The 22244-nt window shown below is 37.9% G+C and overlaps 1 protein-coding gene across 2 annotated transcripts in view; it reads left to right on the top strand.

Moving 5' to 3' along the window:
- LOC131054538 (epimerase family protein SDR39U1 homolog, chloroplastic) overlaps positions 1 to 22244 on the top strand; it is a 296281-nt gene that overhangs the window by 4605 nt on the left and 269432 nt on the right. For both annotated transcript variants that reach the window (XM_057989068.2, XM_057989067.2), the window contains exon 2: positions 6762 to 6837. In XM_057989068.2, the coding sequence (XP_057845051.1) occupies positions 6762 to 6837 (76 nt within the window). The remainder of the gene's footprint in view (positions 1 to 6761; positions 6838 to 22244) is intronic.

Below are 22244 nucleotides of genomic sequence, written 5' to 3'. Positions count from 1 at the left end.
ATACAATGAACACACAGAACACAAGAGTACCTGGGGAAAACCTCCCTCTTGGAGGTGAAAAACCCAGCAATTAATCTCAATTTATATTAGGCAATAATCAATATGTGACTTTACAAGTTTACTTCAACACTTGAAGCAATCTCAGCACATACACAATAGTATGATGAACTTATCTGCAATATACTTGACTGGAGATGATTTGCTGCTGCTGATCATAGGACCATTCGCTGATCAAGGAGTCAATTCGCTGACCATGAATGATAATCGCTGCTCCAGAATTAGTTTGCTGTTCTTGGAGATGAATTCGCTGCCATAGGGATATGCTCGCTGATCTTTATGATGCAATTTGCTGTCCTTGTAGTTATATTCGCTGATTGGATAATTTCGCTGCTGATCAAGGATGTAATTCGATGTCTTCCATTGTGTGTTATGATGAATGAATGAACCTTGTATATATATGTGATCTTAGCCACCTAATTCATCCTAGGCTAGCTCACAAGGATAATCAATTAATAATAATATGATGACCTAAACTTGGCGCCCAATATAGGGTCAGCCCCATTGCATTTACAAGTTACAATGTTCAATATAGGGTTAGCCCTATCCACAAGTTACATCGCCCATTATAGGGCCAGACCAAATTACAAGTTATATTTAATTTTGCACATTTAATGTGACTAAGGCCGATAGGCCAATTAGTCACCCACAAGTTACATTATGGTGTTTTCATATTTGCAAGTTACATACACATATCAACTTCCTTAATGGTTACAAGTTACATGTAATGTCCCCACTTTGAAATAAAATTCAATAATAAATGATAATAATAAAATTAAAATATTTAAAATTAAATTAAAATATAAAATAAAATAATTAAATATAATTAAATATGATTAATTAAAAATTAATTAAGTTAATGAAAAGTCAAAAGAAATGAAAGGAAAGGTTGTGACTCCCTCAACAATGAGATATAAAAGGGAGAAGAGAACCTCATTTGAGAGGGGGAATAATTTGGAAATGAGAAGTGCAGATCTGATTTAAATGATAAGTACAGATCTGATTATGAGAGGTTGTGTCCCTTTCAAAGGGCAGAAGTAATGAAGAGTTGCACTCTATCAAAGGGAATGGTGAAAGGGTGTGTCTCTTGCCAAAGGGCATACATGATGAAGAGGTGTGATCTCTCCCTCACATTGAGAGATATAAAGGAAAGGAATCAAAAGCATCTAGTAAGAGCACCATGGATCAGATCAGATCAGAACTGTTATTAAGTTACAGGCAGTAACATCCTTGTTCTTGGTGGTATGCATGGGGATGTGTTTAATAAGTATCCTTAATATTAAATATATGAAGCCCAATAATGTTCTTATGCAGAATTAATAGTAATACTAATATGGACTGCAATATGTATGATAGTCATACTTAATTTCATATACGTATTCATAATACATAAGAAATATATATACTTATAGTCTAAATCATGTTATTACTTTCCGTACTTAAGAAGATGGGATTGAGATGTTCCAAAGAGGGGCAGTCTAAATCCAAGCAATAGGTTAAGTCCCAAGATAGGTTAAGCCTTGAGGGTATAGACCCAAGATAGGTAAGGGCTTGGATCTGTAAACTTTGAGGGAACCTATTGTAGTTGGTCTCTAAGCGCTTTGGTAACATATGTAAACCCTTCTCCCTTAAAACTGAAGTAGTAGCAGGGTTTGATATCTATATTAAGAACTATGAATAATGAAATTAATCAGCTAATGAGGAAAATAGACAAGCACTTGTTAATAACTTATTGAAGAAAATCTATCAATTTTAGTATATTTAAATAGATCAAGTAGGGGACATTACATTACATAACGCGTTTGGGTCCAGCCCAATACAAGTAATACTTATATTTGATCCGAACTAGCTATTATTTCAACACAGAGTGTGTTTGATAGATTCAAGCAGGTGATGAGTTCTTGCCCTGTGTTAGCATTTCCAAATTTCACCCAACCTTTTATACTTGAGTGTGATGCTTCGGGTGAAGGTGTGGGTGCAGTTCTTATGCAAAATCACCATCCTATTGCATATGAGAGTCAGAAACTTAAGGACAATGAGAGATTATACTCTAAATATGATAAAGAAATGCTTGCAATCATGCATGCCTTAGCAAAATTTAGACAGTACTTGGTTGGTGGTAAATTTGTGGTTAGAACTGATCATAACAACTTAAAGTACTTCTTAGAGCAAAAGGAACTTAGTGAGAGGCAAGAAAAATGGGCTAGTAAAATCCAAGCTTATGATTTTGACATTGAATATGTCAAAGGGAAGAGAAACATTGTTCCCGATGCATTATCTTGGAAACCTTCGGTTGCTGCCCTATGCTCATTGAGTGAGATTTCAGCTGATTAGAAATCTCAACTCTTGGTTGAATATTCAAAAAATCAGCATGCATGTGAGATATTAGATGGGTAGATACGGGATGACAGGTATGCAATGATTGATGAGGTGATCTACTACAAAAACAAAGTATACTTGGTTCCGGAATCTAAATTGAAAAATCATATTTTATAGGCCTTTCATGACACACCTATTGCAGAACATCCAGGGTATGGTAAGACATATAGACAGCTTCGGGAGAGGTTCTCTTGGAAGAGTCTCAAAGATGACGTTTTGCAGCATGTTCAAGAGTGTATGACTTGTCAACAGAACAAGTCTGAAAATTCTTTTCCCGCTGGTCTGCTGCAACCACTATCCATTCTAGAGCAGAAATGGACGAGAATCTCCATGGATTTCATCACAGGACTTCCAAGGGTGCAAGGGAAGGACTGTATATATGTTAATGTGGACTGGTTGACAAAATATGCTCACTTTTTTCCCATAGCAGCCAACTTCATAGCTTCACAGGTGGCGGAGTTGTTTTTTAGAGAGATATTTTGTCTCCATGGTCTTCCTAAGACTATTGTTAGTGATCAGGACAATAGATTTATGAGCACATTTTCGCAAGAGTTGTGCCGATTTACAGGTATAGATTTGACTCCCAGCACTAGCTACAATCCCCAAACAGATGGGCAGACTGAGATTGTCAATAAGTGGATTGAGGGTACTTGCGTAATTATCTCTCAAGGTAGAAACGTGCACGGGTACGTTGTTTATACTTGGGAGAGTTTTGTTACAACACCACTCATTATACGTCCATTGACATGTCTCCCTTTCGTGCGCTGTATGGATATGATGCTATGTCCTTCGTGGATTTGGCATTAGGGGATAGTAGAGCATCATTGGCACAGGATTGGCTTTAGGAGAGTCAGGATATCCTTAGGACACTTGAGGATAATGTACAACATGTACAAAATCAGCAAAATATGTATGCTAATCGTCATCGGGTTGAGAGGACTTTTGAGATTGGTGATATGGTATTCTTATGTCTTCAACCCTACAGGTACAGGACTCTCAAGAAGAGTGGAGTAGAAAAGCTTAGACCTCGCTTTTATGGGCCATACAGAGTACTGAGGTGGATTGGAGAGGTTGCGTATGAGCTTGAGCTACCTTTAGAGAGCAAAATTCATAATTTGTTCCATGTATCTTGTTTGAAAAAGGCCCTTGGACAGCATGTAGTGCCTTCACTAGAATTGCCTCCTTTGGATGAAGAAGGCAAGTTGATATTAGTACCAGCCGAGGTCTTGGATGTGCGTGAGAAGAGATTAAGGAACGGAGTTATTCAAGAGTACTTGGTGAGATGGAAGGACTTGCCTATCGAGGATGCTACTTGGGAAGGGGAAGTGATTCTTCAACATCCAGCTTTATAGTTGCTTGAGGGCAAGCAATTCCGAGAAGGGAGGACTGTAACGTCCCCACTTTCCCAGTGATCACTCAAGTGCATGGATTTGCCTATTAGCCATCTCCGTAGGCAAATTTAGAAGTTAGGAGATGACTGGCTAACCAAGGGGGATTTATACTTAGTCATTCTCTTGGGCTTGGTGAGCTTATATTATGTGAACTTTATAATGTCATTATAAAGTTACTTTTTCTAAAATTAGACATATGTTATAAAGTAACTTTATAAAAGAGGGTTTAATTAAATGTCAATGAGGAAATATAAAGTTTTTACCTTATGCACACCTTTCTAGGCAAAAGTTAAATAAACTTTATTTTAAAAAGGTGGCCCCATCCATGATGTGATGAACCCTCAAGCTAGGTGCCCAAGTGAGGGAATATTCTTTTGGCATATAGCATTTTGGAGCCCTTATTTGGGCGTTGGGCTTGGAGAAGCTTAAAGGGAAGTGTACGGGAATGATTTTGGCTTTCATTATTCATTTTTTATCATCTCTCTTTGGGAATTGTAGCTCTGAGATCAGATCAGCGGCAATTGGGTGTTGGAGAATGAAAACTCTTCAATTTCAGACAAGCTTGGACGATAACCCAAGCCATAATTTAGAGTAATTCATTCAAAATTCCAATTTGGGCAACGAATTCAAACTTCTTCAGCAAATTGCAGGCCTGTAGCAGCAAATCAGTCACATCTTTGAAGCATTTAGAGGCAGAAATAATCTCCTTTAGCTCCCACGTGGCTTCCTAAGGCTGGCCGTACACTTTGGAGACTCCTGGGATGCCAAATAAATAAATCAGCAATAAATAGGCTTTGAAAATTGAAGGAAATTCGTTGTTAGTGATACTAACCAGCAAATAAGTTGTTCTTTCAAACTTTCTCAGGCTTATATGAGCAGTGTGAGCATTTCTTTGAGGATTACAGGGCAAATTCGGTGATCTTGCTTGGGGGATTGGAGGAATTGGTAGCAGAATTACATGATTGTTCAATGTTTGTTTTAGATAATTATTAGTGAAGCAAATAAATAACTTTGGAGCAATTGATTGCACTTGGAGGCTCTAGTATTGCTCAATCCATCACTTCCAGCAATAAAATAAGCTCATCCAGGCTAGCGTGGGACACCTTGTAGGCTAATTTTGGCTTTGGATGTCATAAATAGTTATTTCTTTGGATTTGTAAATTGCTGGTAATAAAATCAGAATTCTAAGTTTTCATTTCAGTCAATTATTCTTTCATGTATTGCATTCTATTTTCATTCCTCACTGGTAAACCCAAAAGCAAAACCCCAAAAAACTGAAAAACCTCAAAAAACAAAAAAAAATACTTTGCTAGTCAAAGATTGAAAATCAAACCAAAACCATCAGATTCAGCAAGATTCCTAGTTGGCATCTTTCAAATCTCCAATGCTTTTTCTGCAACTACATCCTCCATAGCTTGCCTCTCAAAACAACAATCTCATCCTTTGTAAACAAAGAAGGGTCATCATCCTACACAATCTAGTCACTATAGGGATCAATCTCATCTAAATCAAATAAATAGGTTGGCACTGATTTTTCCTCCACCTTTCTTGTGTGAAGTTGAAGGTTGTGTTGCACAAAGACTAGATCATTGAGGTGTCATTGAGTCAATTTGTTTTGCTTCTTGATGTGAATGGCATCAAACAAACTCCATTCTAATCACAGCTAGAAGCACTACAAGGTTGAGACAAAGTGTGGAGTGCTAGCTTTTGATTTGGGATATTTCCAACCCAATCTTCCCACAAAGAACCTGCAGAAAAGATATTCAAGACTTTGTAAATAAACAATATTTATTAATAATTGTTACACTTTTTTCTTGTCAAAATTGTATCGAAATTGTGTCTAACCCAGTCTGACCTGTGATCTTACCTTGTGTCGAGTTTTTCTTGCGGACTTGCCAAGTTAGAAAAAAATGGGAAAATTTTAGACATGTTTACTTTGAGACAACTTGCGGCAGTGGAAAACTTGGGAGTACTTGGTGACTTGCCGATTCTGCGAACTATGCCTAGAAGTCTATTGGAATTTTGTATAATGTGAGGTCAAAACTTTCTTCTATCTTTGTTGTTGAGTGGAGTCTACTCACAAATTTTAATCTACTTAATTGTCATTAAGTACTTTAAGTTGTAATGCTTACAAGATTCAATTATCAAGGCCTTTCTTAAACAATCCCAGAATTGATTGCCTCTGGATAGCATATTGTTCTATGAACTTCTTCAATGCCCTTTTAAAAAAAAAGCACCATTCTAATACTCTCCTCTATGCAAATGTTTCCGGAAACTTAAGTGCACAACTTAAATATCAACCTTCTCATTAGTAGCTTTGCACTCTTTATTGTCAAGCTTTTTACATTTAATATTTCCCTATATGTGTCTCTTGTTCTTTGTCCCTTCAATGGCTTCTCCATTCATCATATCCTATAGCAAAGGTGAATATGGTCTTCCATGTCGTCGTTTACATCTCCCAAAGATCTTAGTTGCTTAGCTATTTGTGATATATCAACTTATGTTTCCTCTGCAGTTCATGCATCATTCTTTTTAAATTCTTCCATCTTTAAGCTCAAAAAACTTTTACCAATCTCTGGTCAATCATTCAGGACAATCTTCTAGCATGGGACATGCAATGCCAAGAAAGATAAATTACAGTTAGCATGGATGCAAGCACATTTTGATCATTAAAGCTACATAAATGTACATGATCCAGCATTGTTGAGTCTTTTTTCCCATAGTGATTTAAGATATATTTGAATGTTGTTTCACTTAACATAGATTTTTAGCATGAACTATAATCATTTTGTGCTCTGGAAGATTTTAAAAAAAATTCTCTAATAGAAAAACAAAGTCCATTAGCTATTTTTGTGGTGTGTTTCTCTTGTTAGTTGTAAGAGAGATTAAGATAGAAAAGAGAGACCTAATTCATGTTATGTGCATTTTTCTCAGACCAATGAAACAATAGTATCAATAACGGGAGCAACTGGGTTTATTGGGAGAAGATTAGTTCAAAAGCTTCTTTCAGGTGAATAATTCTATTATATTGTTTTCTAAATCATTTTCATTAGTTTTAAACATGTTAAACAAAATTAACTTATTAAAAGCTGATCCGTATTTTCTATTCCTATTCTAGCAACTTACTGAACCATCTAGGTTCTGTGTAAGTTTTCATCAAACAGTCTTGGTAATCATAACAAACTTAAAGCTATAGGCATAGAGATTATTAGAGTTGATATAAAATATTTGGCTGTCTTTTACAACTTCTCACTTATCTTTTATAGCCATTCTCACGACTTTTCCTAAGTGAGAAGAATCCCTTTTTTGCATAATCAACAATGCTCATATTGTATACATTAATCCATCACATATGTATATCAGTTGCTGCATGCAGCATTTATTATTCATATTAATGACATGATATGCCTTGAGAACATTATACTTGTTTTGGTTTAGTAGGAAACTAATGGATATGTTACGGTTGATAATGTCCTAAATGTTATATTTCTGCCACTACATCAGATTAAACATCTAGTTAGAATTTTTTGAGTACACCTCCAAATATACCAGTTTATTACTGCATTCAGTTATGGACTCCTTTAGTAAGCACACCTGCAATTTTTCTCCCAACAAATTTTGCTAAGTGATAAGACACTTGATGCACTTCTAATTATATTCTTCCCATCTGACATTCTTAAGTCAGTATGTACTTATAAGGCTATTTGCTTCAGATTTATATAATCATCTTTGACATTGTCCTCATTATGTACAAGTCCCTAAAAAATTCAGGCATTCAGGTGACTGTCAATTATTTTCTTAACTTATTGTAGGAAAATTTCATTCATATCTGAACATGATTTTGTTGAGAATTTCAGGATTACAATCAGAAAAACATCTTTTCTTTTCGACTAAAATTTCTAAAGATTATTTCTTCTAGTTTTGAAGAGTCCAAGAAACCTTTTGTCTTGTAACATTAGAATCTTCTAAGTGAACTCAGAATATTGATGTTACTGTTTCCGACCTGTGTATACAAAACTCTTACCCATTGTAGATTGTTACAGTTTCTAGAAAGTAAGCATGAGCATAAGGATTGCCTGGGCAGATAATAGCATAGGCTCCTTAGCCAACCTTTGCATATTAAGTTTAAAGTGTTGAATCAGAACTCATGTTAGCTAGAAACATGAAAGAGGAAGCTGTTGATAATCGGTGGAGATTATAACATGACAAGTAATGAAACTGAGAAGAAAGGAGGCAATATAATAAGTTGCATGCACACTGAATTATCAAGCAAGCGGTAAGGAAATGTCCATGACCTGATAGTCTCTGATCATTGGTCAATTTAACAGGAAATCGCCACTTCATTTAAAAGGAAGAAGTTATCCTTTGAATTTGAAAATATCTGTCTGGAACACTCAGAAATTAATCAACTAATTTCAAATTGGTGCAAAGAAGGAGAAAGGACTGGGATATATTGTTAGTGTTCTAATTCACCCCTTTCAATATGACCAAATGAAATAGATGTGTGGTAGAATCACTCTTTGAATTAGAAGGGGAAGCTCTATGTAATGAAAATAAACCTTAAAACCCTGATTTGAACAATATGCATTTGCCCTTACAATTTGTACAGATGTGTTTTTTTGGAAGTTCACACATAGCAACTAAAATTAAAGGCGTGTTTTTAAGCATGCATTACAAACAACTTAAAATAAAAATCTATGTTTTTGGTTCTTAGGTAAAGGAACAAGGCTATACAACACTTCTGTTCAAGGAAAGAGGATTTTATGCTTATAAATGAAAGTAAACCCCACAACTACCATGTTTATGCTATTCAGCTAAAGGCTGAGATTGAGCACTACAAGTACACAACTAAAGCTAGGATTTATTTAAACACCAATCAAAATACTTGGTAAATAAGAAGAGGGGAATGACATACAAAGTAAACTTGACACTTAGCTGTAAACTTTTGTATGCCATCCCTCTCTTCTTCACTCCATCTACACGTACTAAAGACATTATAAGTTAAACACAGTAATTGCATTGATAGTTACAACCACCAACTTAAAACTTACTGCAATGCAAAACTTCCAAAAGCTTTTAGTGATATTTAACTCATAAAAGCACTATAACACAACATTTCAACAATAATTTATTAGCAAAATGGGGATATTGAATTCTATTGATTGATTCCTATTTAATGAACTAAGTGCCTAGAGCACTTTATTTATGAGTTCACAAAATGTTGCATGAAAATTGATAAAAAGCTAACACACACTTCTACACTAGTAATAGATTGCTTGCATGCAAAGCAAGCTTATTACACAATTCTGCCACAAATATTAAACACTAACTTAGATAATATTCAGATAGACTTTTGATGAAGATGACTATCAATTAACAATAGATCTTCTTAAAGGCTGTTCAAAAAAGCCAGTCTATAAATAGTTCACAATTTTTTTTGACTAGACTTACCAGAATATGATTATCTCCTTAAAAAGCAACTAAAAATAGCATCGGCTATAAATAGTGTTGCCAAAAATAGCGAATCTTGACAATTGGCTTTGGAGATGATTCTGTTGAAGCTTTTTCTATTTTTTACACAGAAAATCCTTTGAAAAAGTTTTGAAAATTTGAAAATTCATCAATGTTGGTGACTCGAAATTGAAAACCCTTCTTTGTTGATTTCTTTAGCAAACAGTAGCGTAAATCTATAACCTTGAATGCTCTGAAACCCAAGAGCACATGAAAAGAATGCTCCCAAACACACCAAAGTAATGATGTTGAAATCTTTCTTTTGGTCACTCAAAAACTTATTGATATTGTGATAAAACCCTATCACTGAAAATGATCACCAATTGATATATTTGTCATTATAGAGACCTAGCAATCTAGAAGAATGCAAATAATGATAGTTTTGATGATGAAGGTCTCTAAACCCCAGGCATCCTTTAAGACTGAAAAACTGTCACTTTTACTAATAATCTTCTCAATGTGAATGTCCTTATCTTGCCAATATTTGTATGAAATCAAGGATTTCAGGAAGGTGGTCGATACTCACATCACATATTCTTTATAATTGCTGTAAGCCTGCTGAAACGATGATGAACACTTATGAAAGTTAGGCATATTAATGATAGTTACCACTGTAGACTGCTGAAAACCAATGAAGACTTGTGGGATAATTAAATTGATAGAGTTTGATCACAAAAACCTTCTTCAAAGGTACAGGTTGCTGTTGATCAGGCGTTGTGAATGATGATTGCTGCTCAGAAATTGTTGAACATTGCTATTTCTGCCTTGGCTTCCCAAATAAAGAGTATTCTTTTTTTTTTCTTGTCTTTGAATTGCTGTTAAATTTCGTTTAAAGGGCACTCCTCTTTGAATAGCTGATCTGCTTTGTTTGAAAAAACATGTCTATATGTGAAAGGTCACACCTATTAATATCACATGGATGAGCTTAAAAAAAGAAACTTCAATGGCCCTAATAATTGTTGGCCAATATGAATAGGATATCTTTGAAATATAAAACTTGGTTGGCTTTGCTGAAATGCATGCTTATATATAGGCTGGTTTCAAAACATGTGTTCTCTACCATTAGTGTGTTCTTGTATATGGTTTCTGCTAGTTTCATTCATTCCGTTGATGTATTCATGGACACACAGACTGTGCTGCCAATCTTCACTTTGAACCCTTAAAAATTCTGCTTCAAATTAATGATTAAATGTTGTGTGCTGATACATAGACAAGCAAATTTGATTTTGAAAACTTTTTTTTTTCTTCTGCTGGCTGCGTGCTTGGTCATGGTGTGGCAACTGTACTTGACAAACTTGTTTGTCTATGCCATTTTAGAGATCCCTTTCAGATTGTCCTTGAATTTTTATCCCAAAACTGTAACCTGCTGTTTGAGTATGAGTTCTGTGTTGCTGTTTATTAAGTTTCAGTTGTTTAACACTTTTTTGGTGTTTGTGGTATTTTTAATACATACATATAGTGTATGAACATGCATATAAATAGCAGAGATAGAGCATATGGTTCACAACTCAAATCAATAATGAGCACTGTAAGAGCAATAGATATAATATAACTCACCTTTTTATTGGAGCATTAAACTTTACCAGCAACATATACAGGGAAACCAGTGCAGGAATAGTCCAAGCTATTTGATGTCATTAATGCATAGCATTGGCAAGTCGCTGGCATTAATGGAAAAATGGAACAATTATTTATTGGCAACAATATTTACAATGAAGATGTTTGCAACACATTCCAGACTGAGTTCACATATAAACCTGCAGATTTCTTCCCGCATCTCTAACCAGAAAGCTCACACTATACTCGTCTTCCTTTATCCACTGTCGGCTTCCTAAGAGGTGATATAAACTGCTATTCCCATGTGACCTTCCTCAGGGACCCGTGCTACCTTCATTGACCTTCATGTAGTCATCACATAGTTTAGCCGTGACTCATAATAGCTAGGTTGCCATGCATAACATGCCCTACAATATGCATCGGACCCTTGTGCGAAGCTTTCAGCGTTAATAGTATGAGTCAGCTTGAGTGTATAAACCCAACACAGATAATATTTCTCACTGAAATCTCACGACTTTTTTATTCGAAATGTTTAAGTCTTCTTCCCTTAAAAAGTCATGCCAAAGGAATGATGATATTCGATTCAATATCTAAGCAATAAATAATGTAATAGCCCCATCTTTGACTGACGGTAAACAGTGGTGTGATCAAAGAGAACAATGTGGAAAATCGTCTTATTCCATAAGACTTCTTGATTTTCCCTATCAAGCTTACAAGGATAATGGATGGAGCATCTATGGTCAACAAAACTACCTTACTTGATAGGCAATCAAAATGATGCAAGGATAAGAATAGTGGAGAGCAATAAATTACTGGGACCTCAGTCGTCATTGCGGAAGCTCTTCAAATGTTGGTTGGGCCTTTGCCATAATATCATCCGATAATTATTTCAGATTAAGGATCAGAGTTTTGCATTGGAAAATATTGTATTACAAAGCCTATCATGGTCCTTGAGGGGCTCATCCATTGTCTAAGGAATATCAATGTAACAAACATATTAATGCCGTTTGGTTGCCTAGTGCTCAACTGCTGGAGTTAATATGTGGACTTCCTCCTTTGACGGTAGTGTCAATCTGAGGAGCTTAAAGATAGTAGCAGCAACATCAATAGATTTCCAGAGGAGAAGCAATTGCGATGAACATCATCACAGAAATTGAAAGTAGCTGCGTGTAATTTTGGAGCAGATTAATTAAAACATACACATTGTAGAGGATATTCATGATTCCACTAAACAAGGAGAACTCCTATATGCATCGATCATATATGAAGGCAATCCAAATCGATATCATCATTATAAAGAAGCAACATTCATGATCGATGTGGAAGAAGGATTAATTAGACATGATCAGGAAAGTATCTTTCCATAGATGATTATATTAATCATGAACTAACAACCAACAATTTACTACTCTATCGATTAGTCATTCAATAATTGATTAATGATTATACTTACTCATGCAAAGGCTGTGGTTGAGTAAAGGTGTAATCTGTATAAGTAACGATTGCTCATGGAAAGATGCATAGCCTGATTTGTGTAAGTAATGAAAATATGTGATTAAGGGAAGGACGTGTCTATTCTCAAATAAAAGTGATATTAAAAGATGATTGATCTCAGTCAATCCACATCATGGACATTGTTTAATTATATACAATAAGAACTGATATTAAAAGATGATTGATCTCAGTCAATCTGCATCATGGACATTGTTTAATTTTATACTTATCCATATTTAGATCGCTAAATTGAGCAGTTACCTTTTGGCTAATTCAGTTGCATGCATTTAAGGATAGCGATCAGGAACATTATCACCAACAAGTTGTAAGCACATAATTCTACATTAGACTCAGCATCACTGATTACAAGCAATATATATAACAGTATCAGACTAACGTTATGTTGTGCTCTGCACAACACACCCAATCTCCTCAACGGGGACCCCTGCTGCCTCTATTTGCCAGCAGGAGAGAGAGAGATGTCCAAGCCCGACCCTGCAAAGTCTGTCAAAACCCTGACCTTCCAAATCCTCTACTAAAGACAAGAAATCCCCGTGAAAGAGAAGTGCTTGGAGCATCGAAACAAGTAAGGGGAGTGAAATTTTGGCATTTGGTCAAAGAAAATGAAATTGTTTTCTTTTCTTTATTGCCTTTGATTGTGGCCTCCTATCAATGCTGAAAAACTCCCGACGTTGCTTCTAATGGCTTTCAAAACTAAGGTCGCAAATCAAATGACCAAAGTTTGGTGGAATCGCATTCCCTGAATCCCCTTTCAATCCACGTGAAAATACTGAATTTGCCCCATGTTGATGTGTGTTTTATGCACATACAAACAGAAAATAAAATACCAAAGTATTTTACCCTCTCTTGAACAAAATCACCGTGTATGCTAAGGTTGCGAGAAAGATCATATGGCGATTCCAAGGTTTCTACGGCCAGTTCTTGACATGTGGGTAACTCAATGGCTTGATGTGATAATGCTGTTTTCACTTGGGGACTTACACAATTGTTCGAATCAATCTTTTCTCATCATGAATGTGGAATAGGTTGTGCCGATGGCTTAGGATTTTGCAATTAAGCTCTTGATCTAATTTAACAAAGATTTCTGAAAAAAAGGGCAAAAGGAATAGGGTTTAGGAATTCTAGTCTAAAGCCTAGAATGCAAGAAAGAGGTGAATGATTCATTGGAATCCTACTAGGCAAGGTCTCACCATCAAGTCGAACAATTTGACACAAGCTTAGTGCAATCATCTAAGGTGTATGTCATAGATTTTCAAATTAATACCATCTAACATTGATACCATTCAAGTTAATGCATAACAATGGACGTCTAACAATTGAAGTTAAGTTCATAAAATTCCAGTTGACCACACAAGGCGCACTTACAATAAACAAGAAGCTAGTGGTATGGACTAATGGATTCCACACAAATGCATTCAACAAATTCCTTCATTCAATCTAAAATACTTGAAAGCAAATTCTAATCTAAAATTCTAATCTAACTTGGAGGCAATGAGAACCACAAATGCATACACCACAAAAACAAAAATCACCATCAATGTAACAATGATTTGTATTCAAATCTGCAACATATACTAACAATGCTAAAAAATCTCTCTTACAAATAAGAGGCAATGTGTAATGTCCCCTTTTCTAGGTGACATGAGATGAGCAGGGGTTGACCTACCATTCGAGTTCCCGTAGGTCAATGACATGGTTAGGGGACTCATTCTGAGGGTCATGGAGCTTTGAAGGGGCTCTGTGAGCCATTTTGGACCTTCAGACGACAGTTCCTACATTTTAGAGAGGTCTCCTATTTTTTAGGGAGAACTGGCAGTTGACTGAATGACCACCTGGGGGACCAAGGAGTAGAGCAGGATCCTTTTGAGCAGTTATAGGTGTTTGGAGAGAGGTTCCTATTTTTTAGGGCGATTCCCTACTTTTTAGGAGGTTGTGGCAGTTTCCATATTTGAGGTTCCACGAGACCATACCATGGTTTCAGTTTCAGGAAGATTGGGTGTGTTTCCTAGTTTCTAGGAGCATCCCTAGATTTTAGGGATGGGACTGCCAGTTGGCCCATCTTGTCCGGCATCAGTCACAGACAGGTGACAAAGTCAGGTTCATGTTTGGTTGGTTATTTTGGGCTATTATTGGATCTATGGAAATATTTTAATATATTTTAATATTTCCTAAGTTAGCGATTAAATAAATTAAAATAAGGCTATGTATATAGCCATTTCAGAGTAATAAGGGGTTTTTGGCTTCATCTGGTTTGATATGCCTATGTGTTATAGCTCGTTGGAAAGGTCTTGAACTTTGCTACATGATTCTCACCTCCCGGAGTCTTTTTAGATGCTTGAAGCTATTTATTCTCAATAAAGTGATATTTTTCTATAGCTTGACGCCATAATTGGGAAAGTGTCATTTTAATTATAAAGCGCAAGCTTTATTATTCTTTAGGGTTCGACTTGCAAAGGGAAAGGAGTTATAAGGAGATGAAAACCTAATTGATAGCATCTTTGATCATTTTGAAACTTGCGAATTTGGGAATTGCTCTGGAAGAGTGATTTTGGTTTGGGACGCAAACCCCAGGTTTGAGCTTGCTGGGATGTAGCCCTCAGCAGGAGTTGACAGTGGATTTATCCAGGATTACATAGAGATTGTCAGAGGTAGAAGACACATCTTCTTGTTCAGAAGATTCAGCGTGCATATTGGGGGTTTCAACAGGGCGTCTGGTCTATTTCAGCTGGCACGTGATTTGCAGCAGCTTCCACACCTCCTTTGCAACCACGCCTTGTTTGTATGTTGGCTTGAAGGGTTGTATTCAGCTTATTTGGTCTTCCTTGTTCGTTGCCAATAATATTCTTCCATCTGGCATCAATCCAGATTAAGAACAACTCCAAATAAATGTATGGATTCTTGCTGAATACAAAACTAGGTTATTTGCCTGGTATGATTTGTAGTATTTTTCAGACTGCTTAAGTGTTCTTACATATGAACATTGTTTACTGTTTTATTTCACAGTTGTTGCTATTTATCAATTACTTTACTTATAACATCAAAACCCAAAAAGAAACAATCCCTTTCTGCAACTTCTGTCTATTCTATAAGATCACTGGAAAATTACAAAAATATAGTATGTTTAATTAAGAATTTACAGCTGCAACAGCAAAAGGATCCATTTGGGATCTTTCACAATGGGGTTTATATAGAGTCTCAAAAGAAATGAATGGCCAAGATTTAATCAAAATCAAGGGCCAAGATCATGCCAATAATGCCTTAAAGTTGCCCTAATTAGGGTTTACATAAAAAATGGAGCCACCAACATATGGCCCAATGGAATGACGCCTAATCATCAAGTAGGGAATCTTCTAGAAGATTTAGGCCTGCATTTCTTTCTCTCACAACATATTCTAGGAATTTAGGCAATACAAAATCTAATTCCTCCATGGTAATGTTGGGCAAAGCATCTTGCTGCACATCAATCACATCCAACGCATCTGAACAAGCATCCAAAGTACTTTCCCAATCCGGCATAAGATTCTGCGAATTATGGACATGAATCAGTAGGGAAACCAAATCATCCCTCTGGCTCTTCTTAAAAGAATCCAACTTATTGAAGTACATGAATTTCATTTTATCTCTCAACTCTGCTAAGTATAGATTGCTGGCATCACTGACATCTACTACCAATAACTCCTCAATAGATGTAAGGATCTTCGATTGTATCTCCTGAATTGATCCTTCCATCTTCGCACAATCTTTTCATGCGTGCTCATAAGTGGATTTCTTCATGGCCAATGAACAATACCAACCATAGAAATCATATCTATCTCCATCATGCACAACTCCCTCCTGAATCAATGTGGACAAAGGGATCTTCTTCAACACTTTGAGGCGGTGAATAGTTTTCTCTTGAATAGGTTGGAATTCATCTCAAACTCCCTCCAAATATTGTATCTTAAATATGAGTGCCATTGTCCTATCAAATGCTTGGACAAAATGAGTAAGGAAATTATGCGCTTGTTTCTTCACATCTTCAACCCATTTTCCAAACACCGCAAGTGTTTCTCTTGTTGCCTCATAGTCAACATGATGTCCACGATCAACTGCAATAGGGGAAATAAAGGCGGGATTCTCGCGCCTTATCCTTGCAATATACTCCTTAAGTCTGATAATCTCTTCTTTGTACTTATCTTTCTTCTCAATCTCCCTATCCATCCTCGCATTGATCACCCAAACTATATCATTGAGTTCCTAGAACTCTTGTGTTTTCGTAGTCTGTCCAAGGGCAACCAAAGTGATCTGGAATTCCATAGGAGTAGCAACATTCTTAGTTACATCATCAATAGGAATAGCAACTTGTGCAATCCGTATTCCTGTTTCATCTCTAGCTATATTTGAAAACATCTTAGCTTTCTTAGGTTCTTTCTCCTTATTGCTCCTGGCTAAGTAATCATCAATATCATCAATAGGCTGGGCCTCTACCATCTTCGTACTTTTCTCCATGCTTTTCATCAACCAATCGGGAATGGCACTCTATCTTCTCTCACATCTCTATCTTTGTAAGAATTGCTTTAGCAGTATTGACCAATTCATTCTATGCTGCATTTCCCGCTGAACAAGTGGAAGAGGATGGCTTAGCCGCCTGTATGTTTTGTAATTCAGCTTTGTCCTCCCACTGAGCAAGTGGTTGAGTGATATTGTCCTACCGCTGAAATATGCGGTTGAGTGATAGTTTTATGTAAAAGTCCTCCTGCTGCATAAGCGGTAGAGTGATTTGGTTCTGTTATGCTCTTGTTACCTTGGCATGTTTACTGCCAAAGTTCTTGTTCTTCATCTCGCTGAAAAGAGGAAGGGGCTGGCTTGCCACCCAGTATTGTATTTGCATTGTAATTTTGCAGCGGATTAGTGAGCTAACAAACCCCTTATCATCGTATGCTCTCACCTTCCCACATTGGGCTCTTGGTGATCAGAAAGTGGAAGGGTTACTTTCAGTAGTATTGGGATTATATTTCCTAACATTAACGGGTGCATTGTAATATTTGTTGTGCTCAAAAACCGAAAAAATTAGAGGGAACATTATAGTGGTATTAGAGCTGGTTTTCCTGCCAGCCTGTGAAGTCAGAGTAATTAGAGTTCTCCATGAGTGACAGAGACATCCGCTACTACAACAGAGAACAGAGACGCCAGTAGTATCAGATTCCTGCAGTGCCTTTTGAAGAGACTTTTTCAGAAGTCTTGAGAAACAGAGATAAGGAAGTTGATTCAGTGGACTTAGCAGATTCAATGGGGGAAAGACTATTTGGACAGAATGAAACAGCTATGGCTGTAGAGAAAATAGAGAAGAAATTTGACACTATGATGGACATGATGTCCCAGATGATAGCCACCTTTAGACAAAGTGCTCTGGGAGGGCATAATCAAGATCCAAATCAGAATGAGTGGTAATAATGTCAGCACTTCCAACAACTCCGGTGGTAATGGAAATGGTAGCAACAATGGCAGCAATAGTAATGGAATGCCTATTGGATCGGTAACTAGGCCATTGCAACCCGTTTTCCTTCCAAGGGTAACACTGCCTCCTGAAGTGGAGGTTCCTGTAGCCGAGGAGATTCAGGCCAGTTTTGTGGAGTATGCAACATTTCCCCAAGAGATTCGAAATGCTATGTCTCTTGACCGATACATGAATCAAAAGAAGATAAGGGAAGGGAGATATGATAATCGTTACTCCACTCCCAAAGATTATCAACAGGCCGTTGGGAAGGTCACTCTAGCACACTTCGTTGGAAGCAGTGTGAGCATGACTAGAGCTTGGGTGCAGAAGTTGGACAACTACTTGTCCTTGAGACCTATGCCCGAAGAGGAGGCCATCAAGTTCGCCACCTTGCACCTAGATGGAGCCGCTCATGAATGGTGGTACCATGGGTTTATCACCCTTGGTCATATCTTGATCCACACCTATGCTGAATTAACCAACAAGTTGATAGAAAGATTTGATACCAAGGATCCGGAGGTGAAGTTTAGAGAGCTAGCACAACTCAAACAGCAGGGTTCTGTGGACACCTTCATAACTGAATTTCAAAGTCTTTCAGTTATGGTTAGTAGTATCTCGGAGAAAAGATTGGTGGTCCTATTCACTAAAGGACTTGAAGAACCATTGAGAGGTTGGGTAAAAGCCTTTGACCCGCCCACCTTGGCTGATGCAATCAAGAAGGCTAGAAGTATGGAGTGGGCTGCCCCTAAGTCTAGATTTCAGTCAAAGCCTTTCCCATTCCGTAAAGACAAGAAGAAATTTTCTAATCAGCCTAAGAAGTTCCCTCCCCAGATGGATGATGAGCTCCGTCAAGAACTTCGGAGGAAGAATTTGTGTTATTCATGCAAGGAACCTTGGGTTCCGGGTCATAGATGCCATGGAAAGGGTAATGCTCGGCAAATGGAAGCATATTCAGCTGATGGATTAGATTCTGAAAATTCAGAACAACAGCTTGATTCGGAGGGAAGTGAGTATGAAGAGGCTCCAGAAGGGCTTGAAAGTGATCAAGATGATAAGGGTATAGTTGCCCAACTCTCTAGCTTCCACAAGAACGAATCATTCAGAGTTCGAGGAGCATTGGGAGAGCATCGACTTGTTGCTCTAATTGATACTAGAGCAACTCACAACTTCATTCGCTAGGATTGTTGCCAAGAGAGGTCTTATCACTAATGATGTTGAAGATTTCAAGGTCATGGTGGCTGATGGATCAACAATTTGTTGTAAACGGATGGTGTCAAACATGTCAATGAAGCTTGGTAATTATGAAGTCAAGGATGACTTCTATGTTGTCAATATTGGAGGGACTGATGATGTGGCCCTTGGCATTCAGTGGCTGCGATCTCTTGGTGAGATCACTCTTAACTTGCAAACCATGGAGTTAAAGTTCATGACCGAAGGGAAGAAGGTGGTTTTGCGAGGGATGTCTAATGGGGTTCCTCGGATTGTATCCCTGAAGAGGATGGAGAGGCTGATCCGTCATAACAAAGTAGAGTGGGCAGCAGAGTGTGTGATAATGCCATCAAACCCATTAGAAGACAAGGGCAGCTACACTACTGATATTCAAGCTCTAATCATAGACAAGAGCAAGGTCTTTGGTAATCCACCACTTAGAAGATCTCTTGAGTGTATGGTCATGCCATCCCACTCATTTGAAGAAAAGAGAAGCTATCCTGAAGACATTCAGGCTTTGATTTCAAAGAGGAGCAAGGTGTTTGAGACTCTACCCTCGGGTAGGCCACCTGAGCGTGGTACTGAACACATCATTGAGTTGGAAGAGGGTACTAAGCCTATCATGATTACTCCTTACCGTTACCCAAAGAAGTAGAAGGACGAGATTGAGAAAGCCATTAAGGAGCTTCTAGACATGGGTTACATTAGGCCAAGCAAGAGCCCCTTTGCTTCGGCTATTGTATTGGTGAAGAAGAAGGATGGGACCATGCGTATGTGCGTGGATTACGGAGCCTTAAATCAGAAAACCATCAAGAATCGGTACCCCATTCCCAGGATTGATGAGCTCATTGATGAGCTGCATGGTGCCTTGTACTTCTCCAAGATAGATCTTAGATCGGGCTACCATCAAATCCGAATGAGGGCTTCTGTTGTTGAGAAGACTGCTTTCAGATGCCACTTTGGGCATTTCGAATTTCTAGTCATGCCTTTTGGTTTGACTAATGATCCAGCCACATTTCGGTCCTGCATGAACATGATCTTTCAAAAGCAATTGAGGAAGTTTGTGCTCATATTCTTCGATGACATTCTCATCTTCAGCAAGTCTTGGAAGGAGCACTTACAACACTTAGATGGAATTCTTAGCATTTTGGAGTTTGAAACATTGTTTGCCAAAGAATCTAAGTGTGAGTTTGGATTGAGGGAGTTGCTCTACTTGGGGCACATCATTAGTGCAAAGGGTGTGAAGGTGGATCCTGAAACATTGTTTGCCAAAGAATCTAAGTGTGAGTTTGGATTGAGGGAGTTGCTCTACTTGGGGCACATCATCAGTGCAAAGGGTGTGAAGGTGGATCCTGAAAAGATTAGAGCTATCCTTGATTGGCCACCACCTAAGAACATAACTCATTTGAAAGGATTCTTGGGTCTATGCGGTTTTTACAGAAGGTTTGTGAAGGGTTAGTTTCAGTTGGCTGCCCCCTTCACAAATCTCACTAAGAAAGGAGCCTTTGAGTGGTCTGCAAAGGCACAAACAGTGTTTGATTAGTTTAAGGAAATCATGAGCTCATGCCCGGTTTTGGCCTTACCAGATTTCAACAAGCCTTTTGAACTGCAATGTGATGCGTCAGGAGAAGGTGTAGGTGCAATTCTTATGCAAGACAAGCATCCTATTGTCTTTGAAAGTAGAAAGCTGAGAGGACCTGAAAGGCTATACTCAATTTATGACAAGGAGATGCTTGCCATAATGCATGCCCTGGTGAAATTCAGGCAGTATCTGGTGGGGAGTAGGTTCGTTGTTAAGACTGATCATCACAGTCTTAAGCATTTCATGCACCAGAAAGATTTGAAAGAAAGGCAGCAGAAGTGGGTTAGTAAGCTTTAGGCCTATGACTTCGACATTGAGTATGTCAAGGGGAAGAACAACATAGTGGCAGATGCACTTTCATGGAGACCCCATCTAAGCTCTATATGTGAGCTCACTGCTGATTGGAGGGACCTATTGCTTGCTGATTATGCCAAAAATCAGTTTGCAACCAGCATTGTTGAAGGCACTTTTCATGGTGAAAAGTACAGTTTGGTTGATGGATTGATTTTGTATAAGGGAAGGATCCTTCTTCTACCTGAATCTAAGTTGAAGGAGAAGGTATTGCAGACTATTCACGACATTCCTCTTGCTGGCCACCAAGGTTTTTTAAGACTTACAAGAAGATCCGAGAGAGATTCTCTTGGAAAGGGTTGAAGAGAGATGTCTTGAAGTACATTAGGGATTGCCATACTTGTCAGAAGAACAAGGATGAACACACAGCACCTGCTGGTTTATTGCAACCATTGCCAATTCCCAGTCAAAAATGGGAAAGTGTCTCTATGGATTTCACTACATGGTCTTGGCCCACCATTTAGGCCTGAGGGTAGAAGTACCAACATCTGGCATTGGAGGAACAACATCCCCTCGAGTTTCCGGAACAAAGTCATCTGGATGCAAATCCTGTGACAAATCAGGTGGTGCTAGATCGATAGATTCCTCATCTTCAGAGTCAGAATGCTCTGAAGCCCTCCCATCATGGGAACCAAGAGGAAGACGAACACCAACATCAGAAGTCTTCACAGACTAAGTCATAGGACTAGGAGTAGTAGAAGGCATGAGTGGACCAGTAGTCTCATCAACCACAACATCACGACTGAAAATGAGATGATCTATCTCCACATCAATCAACCTGTAGGCCTTTTGGTTGTCGTTGTAACCAGTAAACATAAGTGTTTGGCTCTTTGAATCCAACTTAACACGCTTAGCATCTGGAATCCATACATGAGCCATAGAATCGAAGACTTTCAAATGGCCCACTTTAGGCTTGCATCCTAACCAGGCTTCTTCAGGAGTCATCTTCTTAATGACATGTGTAGGTGACCGATTCAGGAGGTAGACTGTAGTGTAAATTGCTTCAGCCCAGTATTTCTTAGGAACATTGCGATGCTCTATCATAGAACGAGCCATTTCAGCAATGGTGCGATTTCTACGTTCAATGACACCATTCTGCTGAGGGGTGTATGGTGTGGTGAGTTGGTGCTTAATGCCATGTGTAGCACAAAATGTAGAGAAGTCATTGGAACAAAACTCCCCCCCATTATTAGACCTTAGAGTGACAATTTGAGAA

Source organism: Cryptomeria japonica, chromosome 7, assembly GCF_030272615.1.
Source record: "Cryptomeria japonica chromosome 7, Sugi_1.0, whole genome shotgun sequence".
Lineage (NCBI taxonomy): Eukaryota > Viridiplantae > Streptophyta > Pinopsida > Cupressales > Cupressaceae > Cryptomeria > Cryptomeria japonica.
This window is presented reverse-complemented; position numbering and strand designations above follow the sequence as displayed.